This window comes from Calliopsis andreniformis, chromosome 6 (assembly GCF_051401765.1).
Source record: "Calliopsis andreniformis isolate RMS-2024a chromosome 6, iyCalAndr_principal, whole genome shotgun sequence".
NCBI lineage: Eukaryota > Metazoa > Arthropoda > Insecta > Hymenoptera > Andrenidae > Calliopsis > Calliopsis andreniformis.
Window position 1 is genome coordinate 21,957,283 of NC_135067.1, and position 19,594 is coordinate 21,976,876.

Genomic DNA, 19,594 nt, shown 5'->3' on the forward strand with positions numbered 1-19,594 from the left:
GATGCTTACAATATATTTGCATCTACTATTTAAAAAGAGGAACGGACGGTTTCAAGTTCTATATTCCTTTTACACGTACAATTCAACTTCCACTTTATAGGTATAAATTATATCGATCAACCTTATGAGCTAATCATCATTATAGCAGCTACTACTGTTTCCAAATAGTATAAACATATGAGTACCTGCTTTGGAATTCATTTAAAATGCTCGACAAACAGGACACAATATTCTTCATGAGAAGCTGCCGTCTGAAGGAACGGTAAGCTACTTTTCAATTCGCTAAATCGCGTGGCGCCATCATGCGAGGACGCAATCACTCACTTTTCCCGCTAAAACAACGATAAAACAGTGTAGGAGCGACTCCTTTTTGCAACGTGCAAAATGTTAATCTGGTTGTTGATATCGTAAATATTTGAAATTTTTGTAAATCTCGTTTTGTAACGACGATTTTTGTACCATATGTTTTGCACCATTTTTATATTGGTGCAAACAAGCGCGCTCTATAATTAACAACGCGTCAGTCTACCCGTAGAACCTTATTCTATTCTTAAACTGTTCCACCGAAGAAAAGATAAGCCGGGGTTGCCGAGGGCCTGTGTTTTATTTATACAACCTTCTCTGTCTCACTATATTTATATATGTACCGAGAAAGCAACTATTTCAAACAGTACGCAAATAAGTAAGAACGCGTGCTTCCGAAATTTCTACAGAAAATCGAAAATAAATCGAGTCATCTTTGTGACACTTGCGATTATAAATTTTGAAAATCTAGTCGGTTAACATGTTATCTGAACTTAGGAAAATATTCATTAGCCTATGTTAAAAAAATACATTGAATACATTGAACTCGACTGAAACATTGACGTTACAACTTTGTCGATATATTTATTTGATATAGCTGATGAAGTAGATAATTGAATTAAGTACACCGTGCATTTCACACTTCGAGTGTACCGATGGCACCCTGTAAGAATGCAAATGCCCACATAGAATATGAAGCATTCTAATGACTTAACTGTTAACTTAACCTAAATCCGCCAGTTCGAAAACGAACCATAACGAGTGATGTTCGCTGGGGCAAAATATACGATGCAACTTGATCTCTATAGAACGAATTAGGAATGTACGATTCTAGACCGATAAAGACACCGATCTCGGTCAGAGGAACAAAGGTATTCGTGCATTGTTCGTATTCGCCAATGTTCAAGGACTTTACAAAAGGCATCGATTACCCTACCAGAGAAGTGTTATAAAATTAATTTGAAAATTTATAATAACGATATGTCGTCTCATGCGTTAATTTGTGATGTTTTTAGAAAATTGATGAATGTTAGTAACGAAACGATCACAGGAAACAAACTGGAATTTCCGGCTCAGTCCGTTGGATCAGTCGTCGCGATTGGAGCGATGAATTGCGTCTCACTAGAAAGGACGAATAGCGTGGTGTTAATAGAGGCTTAGAGGGAATCAGAAACTGTTGCTGACTATCTTTCTTTCGGTCGTAAGCCGGCACCGGTTCACCATAAGAACCGACTGTGACGCGTGCCAACTGCTCCGAAATTATTCTGGTGCGCAGTACTCTGTTGCTTTCACTCATCTCGTTGCTCCGACCAGTCCACTTTATATCTTCTGACGTGGTTTTAACGCGGTAAGCTCTAAACAGTACGCGATGGCGGCAGTTGACTGTTATCAGAATCAAGCCCAGAACGAGGGTACCGGCCAACAGACACCAACTCAACAACAGCCGTCTCAACAACAGCAGCAATCGCAACAGCAACAACAACAACAGCAGCAACAATCCCAACAACAACAGCAGCAACAATCGCAGTCCCAGCCACAACAAGCCACTGCCGGAATTCCAGGCAAAGATGACGAACGCAAATTATTTGTCGGCGGCCTGTCGCGTGATACCACGGACAAGGAATTACGAGATCATTTCGGGAAATTCGGAGAGATCGAGAGCATCTCCGTTAAAATCAACCCTTATACCGGTATCTCTCGAGGCTTCGCATTCATGGTCTTCACTAATCCGAAGACGATCGACAAACTTTTGGCCTCTGGCGAGCATTACATCAACAAACGAAAGGTCAGTAGTATAGAGAGTAGAAAATTTGGATATTTGAATTTATGACTGTTTCAATTAACCGTCTCTGTTACGTTTATATGTACATGGTTTTCTATGAAATATTTTTTTGCTTTCGGTGTAGGTGGATCCAAAGCGGGTGAGTAAAAAGCCCCAGCATGGTAAAATTTTTGTGGGGGGCCTTACTCCTGAAATCACGGATGATGATATTAAATCCTATTTCGGACAATATGGTACTATTGTTGAATTACAAGCGCCATTTGATAAGGTAAAAAACCAAAGAAAAGGATTTTGCTTTATAACGTTCGATTCGAAGGAAGTTGTATATAAGTTACTCAAAACACCAAAACAAACGATTAATGGTAAAGAAGTGGATGTCAAGAAAGTAAAAGTTAATCCAGATCCAAGGAATCAAGGATTTTGGGGTCCAGGATATGGTTATGGTTATGGTGGTGGTTATGGCTACATTCCTGAGTACTGTAATGGTTATCAAGGAGGATACGATATTTATGCAAGCTACGATTATGAAAGTTACGACGAATATGACAATATGGGATATGGGGCTCAAGGTAAGCCAAGAGGAAATGGTCAGGGACCACGCCAGTTTCAGAGACATCAACCATATTAAAAAAACTAAGGCTATATGAGCCCGACATATTTGAAATTGGTGATACAGCAAGAATATAGTAAGGAGTAGACGAACTTTAGGTACAGTCTAAGACTGAGATGGGTATTTGGGATACAAGAGCTTATTGAGTCTTTGCAAGATTCATACTGGAGCCCCAAATTCCCTAATCTTTGTGTGTCGAGTCTGTGAAATGTTAGATAGTTCCATGTATATTTTCTAAAACAGAAACGAATTTTTCATTGATTTTTGATAAGTATAATTAACACATTACAAGGACCTTATTGTCTACACACATTTTATCATCAATTATATGAAAGAATTGTTAATGAGATAACTGAAATGAATTGAGTATTTTTACTCAGGATGAAATCTTTATACAAAAATACTTTTTTTTTTTTATATACATGAAACAACACTCGACGCGACAATGACTAATATCACTCTCCTGCAACAACATTTTTTTTGAACTTCATACAGAATAAAAATTCAAATGATCGATTTACTCCTGTTTTCTTGTTATTCATGATTCATAATACTAACATGTATATCTTATAATTTAATACTCTAATTATTCTTTAGCATCTTAAGTTGCATTACTAAAGTATTGTTTACTATATGCTTGGTGTTAATCTTATTATTAGATACGAAACGCTGTGCCGTTCGTATTAGGACTTTATGTTGATAAACAGTTTCAGTTCGGAAAGCAATTGTCACAGTTATAGATAATCGATAGGTATAAAAGAAATTTGCTATTCATGGACCAACGGTTCGTACTCCTAATCGCACGTACTTCTTCCTTAAAAATTTATAATCTAAACGTATTATCTATTATCATCCAATTGTTTATAATCTAAAATAAGTCCTGTAATTTATACGAAACATAAGATATTACAGAAGCATACGCATCCTCGTATGTTATAGGTATATGCGTGTACACATACATAATGATGTATACGCGAGCGAATTAGTATATAATAAAGTAGCAATTAAGACAAAGATAAAAATATTTCAAAATGAATATAATTAAAATATGAACGTCCTGGGTAGATGCATGAAGAGTACGCGAGTGGTAGAAAATGGTTCCAAAATATTATGAATTTATATACCAGAAGCCATCTAAAAGGGGTTTTAAGTACGGTATAATATGCATGAATTTTGTAAAATATAATTTTGTAAATTATGATCATGATGAACTTTAATTAACTCTATCGAAAATTGATACGCTCGTGTACTCCAATGTTACATAGAGAACATGTAATATGGCAAAAACGATTGTGTCTTGTCATATGAAAAAAATTTCGTAAACACTGAATTAACAGAATGTTTAAGGCATTGCAACAACAAAAATATAAATTACTATAATTTAGGCTAGTTTGACATTTCTATTGCATTTGTATTGAACAGCAGTTCCTGTCTGGTGTACAAAGACTGTTCTTCATATCACAAGAAGACTGTTTTAAGTGTATATGTATCATTTGATATGATACAAATTGTAGAGAGTTTAACAACTAATAGATCTTGTGATTTCCTTGACTAAAAAACTTTAAAGTGACAACCTAATTATAGTAAATTTAGATCCAATATTACGAGACTACATTTAGGTACATCGAAATTATACACGAGAATAATACGGCTTTAAACATTCAAGTTTTTCTCAGATGTTGCAAAAGTATAGACAGTTCGGCTTAAATACAATTTATTATACAAAAACACAACGGAATATAAACCGTTTCTCTTGAAAACAATTTTAAGCCAAGCTAATTGTGCTTTTGAAATTAAATCTGTATACTGTGTATACCATATTTGCTGAGTGTGAAAAATGTATATAAATATATATACATATATATATAAAGAGAAAAGAGTGTGAAATTAAAGGAAATAATACAAATATTTTGTTACTATTGATTACTATTCGCCTGTTTCACCCATGACACAATGTATATTTTAATTATAACAAAAAATAAAATATTCATTGATTGAAAAGTACTTTGTGACGTTCTTGTTCTAATCGAAGCTTATGGTTGAACGAAAACATTGAGTAAAATTTTGTTGTTACAACATCTTATAAACAAAATAATTCGAAATAAACTCCTCCCTCATCCTAACTACGAAAAAATTCAAATTAAACAAGCTTCGTTAAATTATAATTATGAGCGTCATGAAAATTTTGAAACTCGTATTTTTTAGTTATAATTTAAAATTTTGTACTGGCTAAAGTGAAATATATGTGATTTAACATTTATATTATGCAAATATGTGATTGTGAGAAGGATTCGAATTACTGACCTTTTGAACTCGGCCATCTTTGAAAGTAAACCATGTATGCCATCTGAGCAGAGTCAGTGATACTAAAATTTTCCGATGTCTGGATCGATAAGGTAGAGAACAGGCCTACAATTTTATGAGATTTTGCATCTTGTATTTAACACAATTTAATAAATTTACTCAGGACAGATTTCTTAGATTAGACATATTTAAAAGTAATACAAAATTTCAAACATTACAATAATTTTTATTTTATTTGCGTTTAATCATTTTTACAAAATAGGTTAAACTTGTTAGCAATACATATTTGGCCATTCGAACACGATTAACCAGTACAATTCATATGTCTAGAATCAAAATATATTGCAGCTAATTGCACTGTGAAGTAGGTTTAAAAACACGATACATCAGGGAATGCGTAGACCGTTAAGAATGCGGCTTAAAGCTCATTAATGGCAGTTGCATCGTTGCATGCATTGCATGGGTGTAAACGAACGGACAGACAGCTGCAGTGTCATCATCATAGTGTGCGTCATATTGGACGGAAAGAGGCTTGTAGTGTTGGAAGTTCGGAAAGGAGCGAGCTGCTACTATGTTTCAGAGAAAATTGATAAAAGTTATGTCGCGATTAATGTCGCCACTTTGGCCAAGAGAATCCGCGATGTAGCCTCTTCCATAGTCGATTTCATCGCGTTCGCGTTTATTCATCATCGATGTACCGAGAAGTATCGGGAGTATTTCGTGCAACATTTCCAAAGCCAAATCGCATGAAATCCTCTGTTATTGTTCTTGTGACAACATTTGTCTATTGTCGTGTCATCCTTCATCGTTATTTTCGACGTTTTCATTCTCGTTCTGCACCCCCGTTGTCATCGTTCTCACCAAGTGCCTTCTCTCTCCCTCTCTCGTACCTTTTTTGACTCACTATTTTCTGATCGTAATCGCGCGAAAACCAGTGTATGCATCGAGTGACGTACTAATATCTTTACCAATCCAGATTCCGGTAAGTCAGAGTACCACGCTCATTTCAAAGTTACAAAAGTTGCACGCTCTACTTCTACGCTCGCTATGTAGGACTTTTTCACGAGAATCGTATGCTCTCTCATTTCTCGTAACATTATTTATTTGTTGTTTGCTGACTCGTCGAGACTCACGAGTTACGGCTTGCTTCATGATACTGTATCCGTAACATTTCTTTTTTTCTGTCCGCTATTCTTCCGGGATAAACAACTAGTAAATATGATTCTGTGTGAAAATTTGTCGAGTTCCTTCTCGGAAAATTTGCCAAGCTCGCAGTGAAAATTCATCGAATAAGACGATGATAGTTGACACGCACACGATAAATGGTGGTGCAATCGATGCAACATAATCATTACTATTAAAGCTGATTTATCAATGCAAAATCATTAATAACGCTCTCTGTGAGCTGTTTCACAGTTCAGCAACAAATATTTAGGTCTCAAAGAAGTTTACATTTGTGTTTAATACTACAAACATTTAGAAAATTGTTTATTGCTTCTTATTTTAGGTTTCTTTAATCTCTTTGATGAGAAAAAAATACAAATAATTTTTGTATCAGTTATAAATTACCTTAACAATTTACGTTAGTTAAAATTTATATTGCATCATTTCAATGTAAAAATAGAAAGAATCATGTATATTACTATATCAATTTATTTACAAATAGCATGGTGATGAGCTTTTTTTTTAAGAATTCGTTTTTTAAAATAGAGAAATTAAGTTTTCAAATATTCACCACACATTTAATTTCAACAAAGATTAACAAAAGTATTCTATGACATAACCACAATCAAACTTTTCAGTATGATAAAATAATTATTGTACACTTTAAAGGTATAGTTGTAAACCATAATTAACTTTTTGAGTATTCAGATTTCATAATACTGAAAGTCACTTATATCAGACTCTGTAATATCATTGAAATTACAATAATTCGCAGATATGAGGTGGACGATTCATTCCACAATGCATTGCATTTACTGAACATCTTGGAGACAAACGGATTTCCTTGTCAACAAAACGGCAAAGTATTCTCGTTTGGTGAATAAACAAGGAGAAAAAGATGTCCCAATTAAGTATTAGTACAGGAAAGAGAGGGAGGAGTGTTGCAAGCTCCTCTGCATCTACTGTATCATCTTTAAGCAGCTCAACTGACTTAGCAAGCCTGTTTGAATGTCCGGTTTGCTTTGATTACGTTCTTCCACCGATCCTACAGTGCCAGAGTGGTCACCTTGTTTGTAGTACTTGCAGACCAAAACTTAACTGTTGTCCTACCTGTAGAGGTCCATTAGGTATGTTATGATCATACTGTGCCTCTTTTTATAGATAAAAAGTAAAGTATAAATATTGTCTTTCAAATGTTCATCATACAGGTAATATTCGTAATCTGGCTATGGAGAAAGTGGCAAGTAACGTGATGTTTCCTTGCAAGTATTCAACAAGTGGATGCACAGTCTCTTTAGTGCATACTGAAAAGGCAGATCATGAAGATGCATGCGAATTCCGTCCATACAGTTGCCCTTGTCCAGGTGCTTCTTGCAAATGGCAAGGATCTCTTGAGCAAGTAATGCCACATCTTGTTATGAGTCATAAAAGTATTACAACTCTTCAAGGTAATCATCTCAAACAAAATACATAATAATGTCTTTTATATTTGAAAGTATAATGACATTTCTTTTTTTGCAGGGGAAGATATTGTTTTTTTAGCAACTGATATTAATCTTCCTGGTGCAGTGGATTGGGTAATGATGCAATCCTGTTTTGGTCACCACTTTATGCTAGTACTTGAAAAGCAAGAAAAATATGATGGGCATCAACAATTTTTTGCAATTGTTCAGCTGATTGGTTCGAGAAAGCAAGCAGAAAATTTTGCTTACAGGTAATTCTGGATTATCATGAGGTATCAAGGTAATCATTTAATGGTAATTTTAATGTTAAACAGACTAGAATTAAACGGACACAAAAGGCGTCTGACATGGGAAGCTATGCCACGTTCAATTCATGAAGGTGTTTCATCTGCAATTTTAAATTCAGACTGCCTTGTATTTGACACCTCTATCGCGCAGTTATTTGCCGATAATGGAAATCTAGGAATAAATGTTACAATTTCTATGGCATGAGGAAAGCTGGAAAAAGCAGTGTGAAATCTTTCAAACGTATCGAGCAGTCGTAATTTCATCTTCATACTAAGGATTGCCCGTTATGTACATATAGCATTTTTTTACGTTACCACAGATAAATATTAGCAATATGGATGTTAGGAAATGTTTGGAATGTGTTGATGAAGCACAGTAATCAAACGCTCAGTTACTGGACCTCTCTTTAGAAGCTTTAAAGTGTACTTGTATGTGATATTAACACTACATGATAATAAACAACCTTTCAGTATACTTGCGCTGACTTTAAAGCTTTGACACTGGGTAAAATATCAATTCCAAAAAGTACCTGACACCTATTGCACACCATTAACACATTCTTTTAGTCATTTCTTATAAAAATCTTTTAATTTTAATGCTTTTTAACATAAGACATATTCTTTATAAAAACAGTGCTGTATTTTTTAAGAAGGAACATAGTTTTCACCAATAGATCTATCATAATCTGAGCGTGTATGATACGATATCAAAAACAGAAATCTATAGCACGTTATCATACCTGAAGAAGTCTCTGTACACATCGTTTTTTAATGTATAATAATTGAACTGAACGCATTACACATGCATCTGTCATTATTTATTTTCATTTAGGAATATCATACGCTTGCATATTTATTATCATCCCCTACTTTTGTTTATACATATAACTTTAACATAACTTTTCTTAACACTCAAACAATCGGTCATATAGCGACCAACTCTTCAAGTGTTCATTGTTTTTCCTTTTTGTAAATCCAGCAATACATTATGTCGCATTATATTGTGACTGAGTTCCCCCTATTTAATAGCGTTTACATATTTTGTACCTTCTGTATATCGCTACAATTTTAACTAAATGGCAATTTCGAACTGAATGAAAAAGCATATCAAATCAAAAGCTAGTAATAAGTTTGCAAACACAATAAAAACTTTATAATCACTACAGTATACTTGAAAATATTGATGGAAAAAAAGAGATATTTTTTATTTATACATGACATTGGTTGAATTATCGCTAGCAGCAAATATTATATTAAGCAATCATAGCATCGTTTTATAATTTCCAACGCCATGCAGACAAAATGTTGAAGTACTTGTCTCAGCAATACATACGGGAACACGAAAGTAGTTGGTATACGATAAGCGGGTGCAAAATAATAGAGATAAGTTGCGCAATCTCATCCTTTTTTACTAATTCTGTAACAAACGAATGTAATCTAAGATACAGAACTACAGGTTCAAAAATAATTTTATTAAATTATTGCATAGTAGTGTTATAGATTATAGATAATCGCTAACATTACGTATATAATTTCTAAGTTGTCATTCTTAGAAACATTTTTGACATCGTTTATTAAAGTGTATAACATAAAGTATAATTTAGTATAATTTGTCTTTAGAAATTGGTTTTGATGAAATACGTAATAGGGTAAGACGTAAGAAGTCACAAACGTGTACACTAAAACTTAATCTGTTGCACAAAGTGGTTCACGGAGTAGCAGATTAAATTAAGTATATTAATAGCAATACGCCTGATCATAATCAAATATGAAATTATAAGAAACTTACGATATGGAAGAAACTGACCTGGCAAATTCTCGATTCGTGATTCGACTACGTCATGAGGACGATGTAAAATATTCATCGTTAAATCGTGACTCTTACGTCATCATGAATCACGTATAAAATATTGGAACATTCCTGATGTAGACAAAAAATTGCTGTAAATAGGACAAACTTTATATGTGATAAAGCTATTAATTAATAACTGTAAATTAACATGCCGACATGCATATATACGAAATTCAAAGGAATATGGGAACCAATTGCATGTTATGCATATGTATAAGTATACATAAAAATATAAGCATAATTTGGCATATAAATACATATATATAAATTTATATATGTGTGTACATGTGCGTAAAAGGCTTATATGAATATACTTATGTTTATATAAGAATAATTAAAGGAAACATTTTATTTCGATACATTAAACAATTTAAGCAGTTTTGGCGGTTACTGAAAAAAACATTCGAGTCTGATTTTCACGTTATGTACTTGTTATTTAAACAGGCTATATAAGAGTATCTTTCCGTCTTATACTCAAGTACACCAATGACACTACAAAATTCGCACACATAGTAATGACTAAAACATCTGTTGAGAAATAGTAACATAAAAATGAAGCTGATCATAGACATAGAAAAAAGATAGCCAGACGAAATGTTACTAAAAGAGGAAAAACACGAGAAGAGAAGAGAAAAAAAACGAACGATTAAATACGATCTTATTGAACTATTCTTGACGAAAATCATGTCAAGATTAAAGTGCGAATTCTTTAAAAAACATACTACATCAATAAGGCATATGTACATATAATTCAATAAGACATAAATCTAAAATTAACCACGATGTAATGTTTAATCGTTTATCATAGTAATTTATTCTTACAGGTCAACAAGAACAGTACGCGAATATTTTTAATCAATGCGATCATTAAAAGCCTCTTATTTAATCCCTTACCGCATAATTTCTGCTTAAATGTCTTTAAACGTTCATAAAATAATGCTATTTAAAGTCCAAGAATTGTTACTATGCGAAACGAATACACTGAATTTTTGAAAGAAAGTAATTTTGCAGTAAGGGTTTAACAGATACGTATATTTTACTGTTACACCATTGCTTGTACTTTTATTGTATCTATAACACTAATTTTGGTAAAGAGCGAACTTTTTGTAACTTTTGTGCTAGTTTTTATGTAATTACATAATTTTAGTTCAATATTTTATGATTAGTTATATATAAAATCATAAATGAGTACGTCGGTATCGATCGTATTAAATATAACACCACGAATCCTGTTCCTAAGCGTCGAATAAATTTGTTATTAAAATACTACTTTCTCCAAGAGAATATCGTTAAAGTACCTTCACTCCATTCAAATTCAGTAACCTTATGCGTGGCATGCATGTGTGCATTTGAAACCCATGTTTTTGAAAGAGTAATCAGCGCCATCTAGGAACAGTCAAGTAACCTATGGATCAGTATGGGTCTCTCGGCTGATCGAATTCGTCTCTATGTTCGATTAATACCGTGCTTGCGGGAATTCTACTTGTTGCTTGGACGCACGAGTCATACTCGGTATTTTTGCGAAGATCTCTTCGGAGGCTGTTGAAGTTTTGAGAAGTTAATCAGACGTGGAAAAAATGGCCAACTATCACAAACCTGAATCAAAAACCGTCCAAGAATTGAAAGATATTGCTACGAAGTTAAGGATTCACTCGATCAATGCCACGCAAGCCAGCAAATCCGGGTATGTAAAATATTACATTCCCACTTTACTGTCGTGAATCAGTTGATCATCATCATCTGAAATAATTTTTCGAAGAATTAATGTGTAGCAATATCGATCACTTATTTGTCTTAGTGATTCCAAGTGGTACTATGTACTTACACTGAAATTGAACATTTGGATAATCGCGCGCAAAAATTCTTGATGCACACGATACGAAAAAATGGTTAATGTTTGCTTTATTTCACCGTTATGATAACTCGGTTGTAATTGCCTTTTACGACGCTTAGTCGTGCCGCACACGACGACGTTCATCCTTTCTTTTTTTAACTTTCTATCATCGAGATCCCAATCGTGGAAACTTTTCCAGCGGCATGGCATTGGTCTCGATTCTGACGAGTCTGCTTTCTGAACTTATCAGTATATCTAATAATATAGCACATTTTTAATATTTGGTTACATCACGTTATGCGGTTCATGGTTAGTCTTACAATTGAGGTTTATGTTTATGCATTCATCGAGAACCGGAATACCATCGAACTATGATTAAAATGTATACCCAGAAATCATGTTAGACTTCTGTCCAATTAATGTGAAAAGTATTTTACGTGGGAGCATAACTGCAAATATATTTTACTGAAGTATAATTTTGAATATAACATTGATCTTAGGGTATGACTTGTATACTTAAAAATAAGAATTTCATGAACGATGAGTCATCGTTTTTTTTTTTTAGAAAGATCTAGAAAATGAATGAGGGGAGAAGTTTTCTATATTTTCTTATGCGTGTTTTTGCACATAGCAACGGTATCACTAACACGTGCACGTACGATACAAAAATGATGCATGTAAGGAATCGTTACGTAACTTCTATGCAATCGGCGTCATCAGGCAAACGACAATTATTAAACATTAAAATTTTTTTCTACAAATGTCGTTCGATGTTACTTGACACGAGAACACGAACTGTTTAGTATGCAATAAATTAACTGCATTTGATAGTCTTCTAAATAACGAGGACGTTTTAAAATCCCGAAACAAATATGTTTCAGCTTTCGAAATAGTGGTTTGATAATGGCTAAAGTTTGGCTTTAAAAAAATCTGTGCTTTAGATAAGACAGTGGAAAAAACCACTACGAAATAAACAGATCCATGAACCCTTGAAAAAATTCACTTATCGTCTAAAAGCTGCAAGTTTTATTACCGATAATAATCGATAGATGTCTGAAAGATTAACGATTTTGTACTAAAATAAATTTAGTAAAAAACTAAACTACTAATCATTAAAACTATCAACTTGTTAATGGGCGACCATCATTTTTGAATCGTACTCTATAAAACTCGTGCTCCTAAATCGTGTTCCATGCAAGTGTGCGTGTCCCGTTGCGTCGAGCAATGTACGTAATATGCACACATAACGATCAAGAATCCATGAGGGTCCCCCTATCTCATGGGCCACGTGGACATTAATTTTGAAACGTCCTGTAATCAGCGTGGAGAAAAGTAGGGGGTTCTGGCGCGCAGTTACTCGCAAACGGTTCCCTTTCCTCACTTGTTATCGAACGCTAGTCTGGTGACGACCTGGGAGAGGATATCCGTAATTCACGATGGTGTGCGACATGAACGTGGAAAAACTCCAAGATCTGGCGAACAGGCTTCGCATTCAATGCATTCAGGCAACCGAGGCGTCGAAAAGCGGGTACGATAAAAAGGATAATTTTTCGAAAATGTGAAGGCATAGTTTTTGGAAATATTCGAATATTTTCTGTTGTGCGTCAGCTACTCTTATTGTCCTACAATGATTGAATCGGTGTCAGAAACCTTTTTACCGAATAGATTTTAAATATTTTTACGTGTATGTTAAATATTTTTCACGAGTATGGAAAAAATGACGTGTAAACTGTTCACTGTAGCTAAAATAAAATTTCAGAAGATTGGAAGTGTTAAGAAATGTTCTAGACGTATTTTTCTATTGCAAGCGATAAAAATCACTGTGTTAATATTAGAAGTTTTCGTGTAAATACGAATTGAAATATACGGCTAAATGTCTTGCGACAATATCGAACTTATTGTAATACGCATTTCGACTAGGGCAATGAAATCGATGACCGGTACTTTTACGAATGATCACCGGAATTAGTCGGTTAGTTTAATTGTATTTAAATGTATGATGACTCCTAATAATTCATGCAATAAGCACTTATAATCTATTTATCATAATGGTTATTACTGTGATGAGGTATGATGGGCATAAGAACTACACACAAAAGAAAAAATATTTGAAGAAACGTATACACTTTCTGTACGTTAGCTTCATTTAAAATTTCAATGTATGAATATACATATACGTCAAAGATAAATATTTTCATAAATATTTTATTTAATATTAATATAAAATTTAGCATAAAGTATAAAAAAAAAAAAGAAAAAAGTGGCTGTAATGCAAAGGATTAGCATTTCTTTTTCATTTATGAATTATATAATAGAATGATTCTACTATTTTCGTCTTCTGATATTTAGCAATCACGTGATCAAGATAATGAATCTATTGACCTCCAGAGATAATAGTTCATCCTAATCGTGAATCTACTAATACATGACGTTAACAGCTTTATAGAACTTTTCGACATTTTTAGCCATAAAATTTATAATTTTTTTCTTTTATTTTTTCTTTAGTCACCCGACATCATGCTCTTCTATGGCAGAAATTATGTCCGTTTTATTCTTCCACACGATGCGGTACAAAGTATCGGCTCCACGTGATCCGAACAGCGATAGATTCGTTTTGAGCAAAGGTCACGCAGCTCCTATTCTTTATGCAGGTAAATTTTCCGTCTACACACGTTATAAATACGACTCTTTCGGAGAACGTCATAAAATCATGTTTTATTTATTTCCTTACAGCATGGGCTGAAGCTGGTCTTTTCCCAGCAAATGAGTTGCTGAATTTGAGGAAAATTGATAGTGACTTGGAAGGTCATCCTACTCCAAGACTTAACTTTGTTGATGTGGGAACTGGTTCCTTAGGTCAAGGTCTCTCTGTTGCTGCAGGAATGGCCTATGTGGGCAAGAACTATGACAAGGCTAATTATCGGTATATTAACATTTTAGATAATTTATTGATATGTGTTAATGTAAAAGACATTTGCATTTGTAGAGAAGAAAGATAAAAGTAGAATAATATATTTACAGCGTATACTGTCTGATTGGTGATGGTGAAGCAGCAGAAGGTTCAATATGGGAAGCCCTTCACTTCTCATCCTACTACAAATTAGACAATCTTTGTGCTATTTTTGATATCAATCGTCTGGGCCAGAGTGAACCAACATCTCTGCAACATAATATGGAAGTTTATCGTAAGAGACTGGAAGCTTTTGGCTTCAACGCTCTGGTTGTTGATGGTCATGATGTTGAAGAATTAGCTAAGGTATGTGTACACATATACAATTAAAACTGAATGATTGTCTGTACAGAGTACTTAAAACAAATTCTGTAGGCTTTCCATGAGGCTCAAAACACAAAAGGACGTCCTACCGCTATTCTAGCGAAGACGTTCAAGGGCAAATATTTCCCAAACATTGAGGATCTTGAAAATTGGCACGGGAAACCACTCGGCAACAAAGCAAACGAAGTTCTTCAGGTAAGAACTATATCTACGTTCAACAACAAATACTATATCTACATTCTGGAATCTAATGCATTGTATAATTATAGCATTTAACCGGCATGCTGAAAAATTCTGGTCCCCTTGGACTGCACCCTCAGAAACCCTTAGTTGATGATGCTCCAGTAGTAGACATCAGCAATATTACTCTAGCGTCGCCCCCGAATTACAAATTGGGAGAGCAAGTAGCTACAAGATTGGCATATGGTACCGCTTTAGCCAAGGTTTGTATTTTTCTCTTAAAATTAAACCACTTATTCGAATACTTTTTACTTTTATCCATACTTCATATGTTCTTTTTTGTTTTAGTTGGCAAAAAATAATCCCCGTGTAATTGCTTTAGATGGCGACACAAAGAATTCTACATACGCAGAAAAAATAAAGACCATCGACCCAGCTAGGTTTATTGAAGGCTTTATTGCCGAGCAAAATGTCGTGGGAGTTGCGATTGGTGCAGCATGCAGAGACAGAACGGTCGCGTTTGTATCTGCCTTTGCTACTTTCTTCACTCGTGCTTTCGATCAGGTAAAACGATAGAAGTTTTCATTTATAAACGGTATGTAAATTCATGAATTATTTTACATAAATTTTCTTAAATTCTGCAGATACGAATGGGTGCTATTTCACAAACCAATGTCAACTTTGTGGGATCTCATTGTGGTGTCTCCATCGGAGAAGACGGCCCCTCGCAAATGGGTTTGGAGGATATAGCTATGTTCCGTACAATTCCTGGCTCTACTGTATTTTACCCAAGCGATGCTGTTTCGACAGAGCGTGCCATTGAATTGGCAGCTAATACGAAAGGCATCTGCTTCGTAAGAACTTCTCGCCCTGCCACGGCAGTTTTATATAAAAACGATGAAACATTTGTCGTCGGTAAGGGTAAGGTGCTTAAATCATCCGCAAAGGATCAAGTTCTTGTTATTGGAGCCGGAGTAACTTTGCACGAAGCCCTTAAAGCTGCTGACGAATTGTCCAAAGCTAGTGTAAACGTTCGAGTGATCGATCCATTTACGATTAAACCACTCGACACTCAATTGATCGTAAAGAACGCTAAAGAAGTCGGTGGAAAGATCGTTACCGTCGAGGATCATTACGCAGAAGGTGGTCTTGGAGAAGCAGTTCTCTCAGCTGTAGCATTAGAAAAAAATATTATAGTTAAAAAACTAGCTGTTACAGAAGTGCCACGATCTGGCCCACCAACTGTCTTACTGGATAAATATGGCATTAGCTCGAACAAGATAGTTGCTGCTGTTCAAGAAGTTCTGAAACTGTAATTTTCAATGAACGAACAAGATTATTACAGTTTCGCGTTGAGAAACGCACAGGAATTAAACGCAGAGCGTACTGCCATATGTTAATTAATGCATTCCATGTCATTTGTATGGATTTGTGCGTGTTGAAAAATCATTCGATTCAATATAAAAGATTTCCTTTTTGTACAGAAAGATATTAAATTTTATATATAATTTTTATACATAAAAATTTTATTTTATACAGAAATTGAACACATACACATAGTGATGTACAGATTAAAAATATCATTTTGCCAAAGTTCACATATGTAGGAAACGTTCCTATTATAAAATGATTCTAACTATAATGTTACAAACGAATAGGTGCATTTATAAACAAAGAGAATAACTTAAAATTTCAAAGATTCCTGAAACATACAATATCAGTGTTACATATTGCATTAAATAAAGAGATTACAAAAATGAAATTGTTTTATTTATCTTACTTTTTTCATTGACAAAGTTGTATCGAATTCGAAGAAAGATTTAAAAACTTGCGCCTGAAACATATCGAAGTTCGAAATGAAAAGAACTAGGCTACTGGAAGAGGCATAAAGAAATCCCTAGTTCGCGAAATGAATTACAAGAAGATTCGCCTCGCGATTGGTCGCGGGAAACGGAAAGAAGGGAAAGATAGGGAGCAAGAGCGGGCAGCAGCGCCACAATTCCCTGCTAAAGAAGGAACGTCAGCCGTTCCATGTTCGTCGGTCCCACGTTTAGCTAGCTGTTCACCATCCAAAATATCCAGGCTGGCACATCGTCGAGTTACACGTGTGTTGGTTCGCGCAAGTGTCTCTTCTCTACCTGTGTGAAGAGTCATAGTAGCGGCCATTGCGTATACATAGTGTCAGGGCTCCCATGTGTGTGTACGTGTGCGTGATACACACGCGTATGCGTTTCCCGTTCCGCGATTCGCGTTCGCGCATCCCGAAAAAGATGGCCGCCATGAAAGCGTACGGTGGTGATGTTGACGTCGTTTGCAGCAAGGCCGCGTCACGTCCTCGAAAAGCGTGAACAGAACGCGATCGCTCGAATGCTTCCGCGATCCTCGTGGTGCTCCCGAACGAGAAAACGATACAGCGAGAAAGTTGTCGGTGATTCGAAGACGCGAGTGCGGTGTTCGCTGGATCCCTCCTCTCGCGGTGTTCGACGAAAACGACAAGGAACGGTTGAGAGGAGAAAGAAAAGAGGGAGAAGAAGCAAGGAACGTGCCCAGCCGCAGGGGTTGAAAGGGATCGCTCGTGACAGAGAGAGGAGGAGATAAAAAAGAGCGGAGGTAAGAAGAAAGGGAAGAAAGGAAGGTTGAAGGATCGCGTGGAAAATACAACAGGGTGATACGGAAGTGGATAGATCGCAAGGTAGAATCGCGGGTGGTGTGTGTGTGGTGCCGCGGGTGAAACAAATGCGTGCGCGTCGTACGCGGCCGAGCCTCTCTATTGCCAACGGTATCATCCGAGTCGACCTGTTTTTTCCGTTTCCACGGCAAGTTGCGTTCTACGCGTGACTCGAAACATTGTGTCAACGAGGGACGGCCATATTAATTCGTAGTCCCCGCCGTTACGCTTATTCCGAGGAATCGTGTTTCCTCGAGCTGTTGGTGTCTGCTAGTTTCACGTTCCTCGCTACTTTTTCCAGTGCATAGCCCCGTGCGTTCCTCGCGTTGCGTGTTCTCTGTCTTGCCCTCTTGTATCGTATCGTATCGTGCCGTGGCGTGTCGTGGCGTGTCGTGCCGTGTCGTATCGTGCCTCGCCGTACCGTACTGTGCTCCGTGTGCGTATCATGTCGTGATCCTCGACCACTTGGATATATACGCGTTACCACGTACCCTCCAGGCTTTGCCGAATGACGGTGGCTGTACGTGGTGCATGGACCGTGGTACAAGTGCGTACGAGCAAGAAAAAGCACGGCCGCGAGGCGAGTTCTGTGCCGCCCAATGCTCGTGCATCCCACCGAAACAACTTACCGGTTCTCCACCACCGTATCGTCTACCCACTCTACCAGCAGTACCACCCTTCCTAGATCCTCTACTACCCGCAGAGTGAGTACAATTCATGTATTTTTCCATGCTTTCACAAGCTTGACTATTTCCTTATTTACCTCTAACCACGTACTAGAGAAATATGGTTTGTTCAGTTTTGTAAACGAAGACCTTGCTATTGGGTAGAATGCTTACGTACAGCTTTGGTTGTTCGATACGATTGGCAATCTGTGTCAAGCTTCTTTATATTGTGGTTAGTTAGTCAGCATCGAGCAGTTTATTTCTGAAGGCTGTGGAACATATGCGATATTAGTAAGCAGTCATCAATGGTCAGGTAGCGATCAAATGTGTGAGAACTACTAACTGCCTTTGATATGTATATTATAGTCTTAATGAGCATTAATTGATGATTAGTTACAAGCTTACAAAGAACAAATAACTTGGCTACAAATTCAAACATATTTTGCAATGTATCACAGTATTATCATTCCTTCTTACTCAGTCCCGTGTCCTTCATTAAGGATATCAGGCACAATATTAGACAAATTGTTAGTATATCATTAGTGATCAATGATATGTAACAATTCTATTTATTATGCTTCATTATTCAAATTGATAAAGTAAGAAAGAAGCAAACAACAACATAACCTCAACTCAGAGTGGTCGTAGACCAGTTATATAGAGCCTAAGTCGATAACATACATTGATAAATGTTTTTTTCTGAAAATAGAACAATTATCTCAGATTGTAGATAACTTCCACTGATAACCACTTAGCCCCTTTTAAAAGAAAATCTTTCTATTTGTTTGATAACTATGGAATCTTTTATCATGCATATTCTGATAGCTTTCTCTATCAATAATGTCATAGATACAAACAAGTAGGAAATGTGAATAATCTTTAATCTCTGATATTAAGGTTTATAATTTGAATATAGGAATTTAGAAACACTCAATACTTTTTTTTAGAATTGCTTTAACGATAATCAAAGGTCAAAAACATAGAAAATAATGGACAGTATGAACTCAATAGTTATGACATTACCTGTTAGGGATTAATCCTGACAAAAAGAATGTAAACATTTTCTTAGAATGAAGTGTACTTTTATTGTACCTTCTTTGGTGTACAACTACATTTGCATTTATTTACAGTGAAATCTTTGAATATATCAACAATCCATCTTATGTACAATCACATTCTAAATTAAAACCTTGTCTACATAATTAAT

At 35.6% G+C, this 19,594-nt stretch overlaps 3 protein-coding genes and 2 long non-coding RNA genes across 8 annotated transcripts; 3 read left to right on the forward strand and 2 right to left on the reverse strand.

The window, feature by feature from the left end:
* Nucleotides 1–205: 205 nt before the first annotated feature.
* Nucleotides 206–1,228, reverse strand: LOC143180195 (uncharacterized). The gene is made up of 3 exons (XR_013002088.1): nt 1,151–1,228; nt 1,058–1,106; nt 206–967 (listed from the first exon to the last, which is right to left on the reverse strand). It is a non-coding gene; the product is annotated as an uncharacterized LOC143180195 (long non-coding RNA).
* On the forward strand, nt 1,092–4,700 carry LOC143180789 (RNA-binding protein squid). The gene is made up of 3 exons (XM_076380751.1): nt 1,092–1,188; nt 1,320–2,089; nt 2,211–4,700. The coding sequence occupies exons 2-3, from the start codon at nt 1,673–1,675 to the stop codon at nt 2,712–2,714; spliced, it is 921 nt and encodes a 306-aa protein (XP_076236866.1). The 5' UTR covers nt 1,092–1,188; nt 1,320–1,672; the 3' UTR covers nt 2,715–4,700.
* Nucleotides 4,701–5,842: 1,142 nt separating this feature from the next.
* LOC143180106 (E3 ubiquitin-protein ligase SIAH1) lies at nt 5,843–8,399 on the forward strand. Of its 2 annotated transcripts, none has more exons than XM_076379640.1 (5): nt 5,843–5,982; nt 6,940–7,291; nt 7,373–7,612; nt 7,686–7,878; nt 7,942–8,399. In XM_076379640.1, exons 2-5 carry the CDS (start codon nt 7,063–7,065, stop codon nt 8,117–8,119), a joined length of 840 nt encoding a protein of 279 aa, XP_076235755.1. In that variant the 5' UTR covers nt 5,843–5,982; nt 6,940–7,062; the 3' UTR covers nt 8,120–8,399. The 2 variants fall into 2 exon arrangements, with proteins under 2 accessions (XP_076235755.1, XP_076235756.1); XM_076379641.1 differs by lacking the exon at nt 5,843–5,982 and adding an exon at nt 6,732–6,833.
* Nucleotides 8,400–11,228: 2,829 nt separating this feature from the next.
* Nucleotides 11,229–11,913, reverse strand: LOC143180107 (uncharacterized). 2 transcript variants are annotated; one of them, XR_013002077.1, is made up of 3 exons: nt 11,592–11,913; nt 11,363–11,506; nt 11,229–11,305 (listed from the first exon to the last, which is right to left on the reverse strand). It is a non-coding gene; the product is annotated as an uncharacterized LOC143180107 (long non-coding RNA). The 2 variants fall into 2 exon arrangements; XR_013002078.1 differs by lacking the exon at nt 11,229–11,305 and having other exon boundaries at nt 11,341–11,506.
* Nucleotides 11,258–16,816, forward strand: LOC143180105 (transketolase-like protein 2). Of its 2 annotated transcripts, XM_076379639.1 has the most exons (9): nt 11,341–11,450; nt 12,922–13,128; nt 14,106–14,251; nt 14,334–14,523; nt 14,622–14,856; nt 14,926–15,069; nt 15,144–15,317; nt 15,403–15,618; nt 15,699–16,816. In XM_076379639.1, the coding sequence occupies exons 2-9, from the start codon at nt 13,037–13,039 to the stop codon at nt 16,368–16,370; spliced, it is 1,869 nt and encodes a 622-aa protein (XP_076235754.1). In that variant the 5' UTR covers nt 11,341–11,450; nt 12,922–13,036; the 3' UTR covers nt 16,371–16,816. The 2 variants fall into 2 exon arrangements, with proteins under 2 accessions (XP_076235753.1, XP_076235754.1); XM_076379638.1 differs by lacking the exon at nt 12,922–13,128 and having other exon boundaries at nt 11,258–11,450.
* Nucleotides 16,817–19,594: the final 2,778 nt, after the last annotated feature.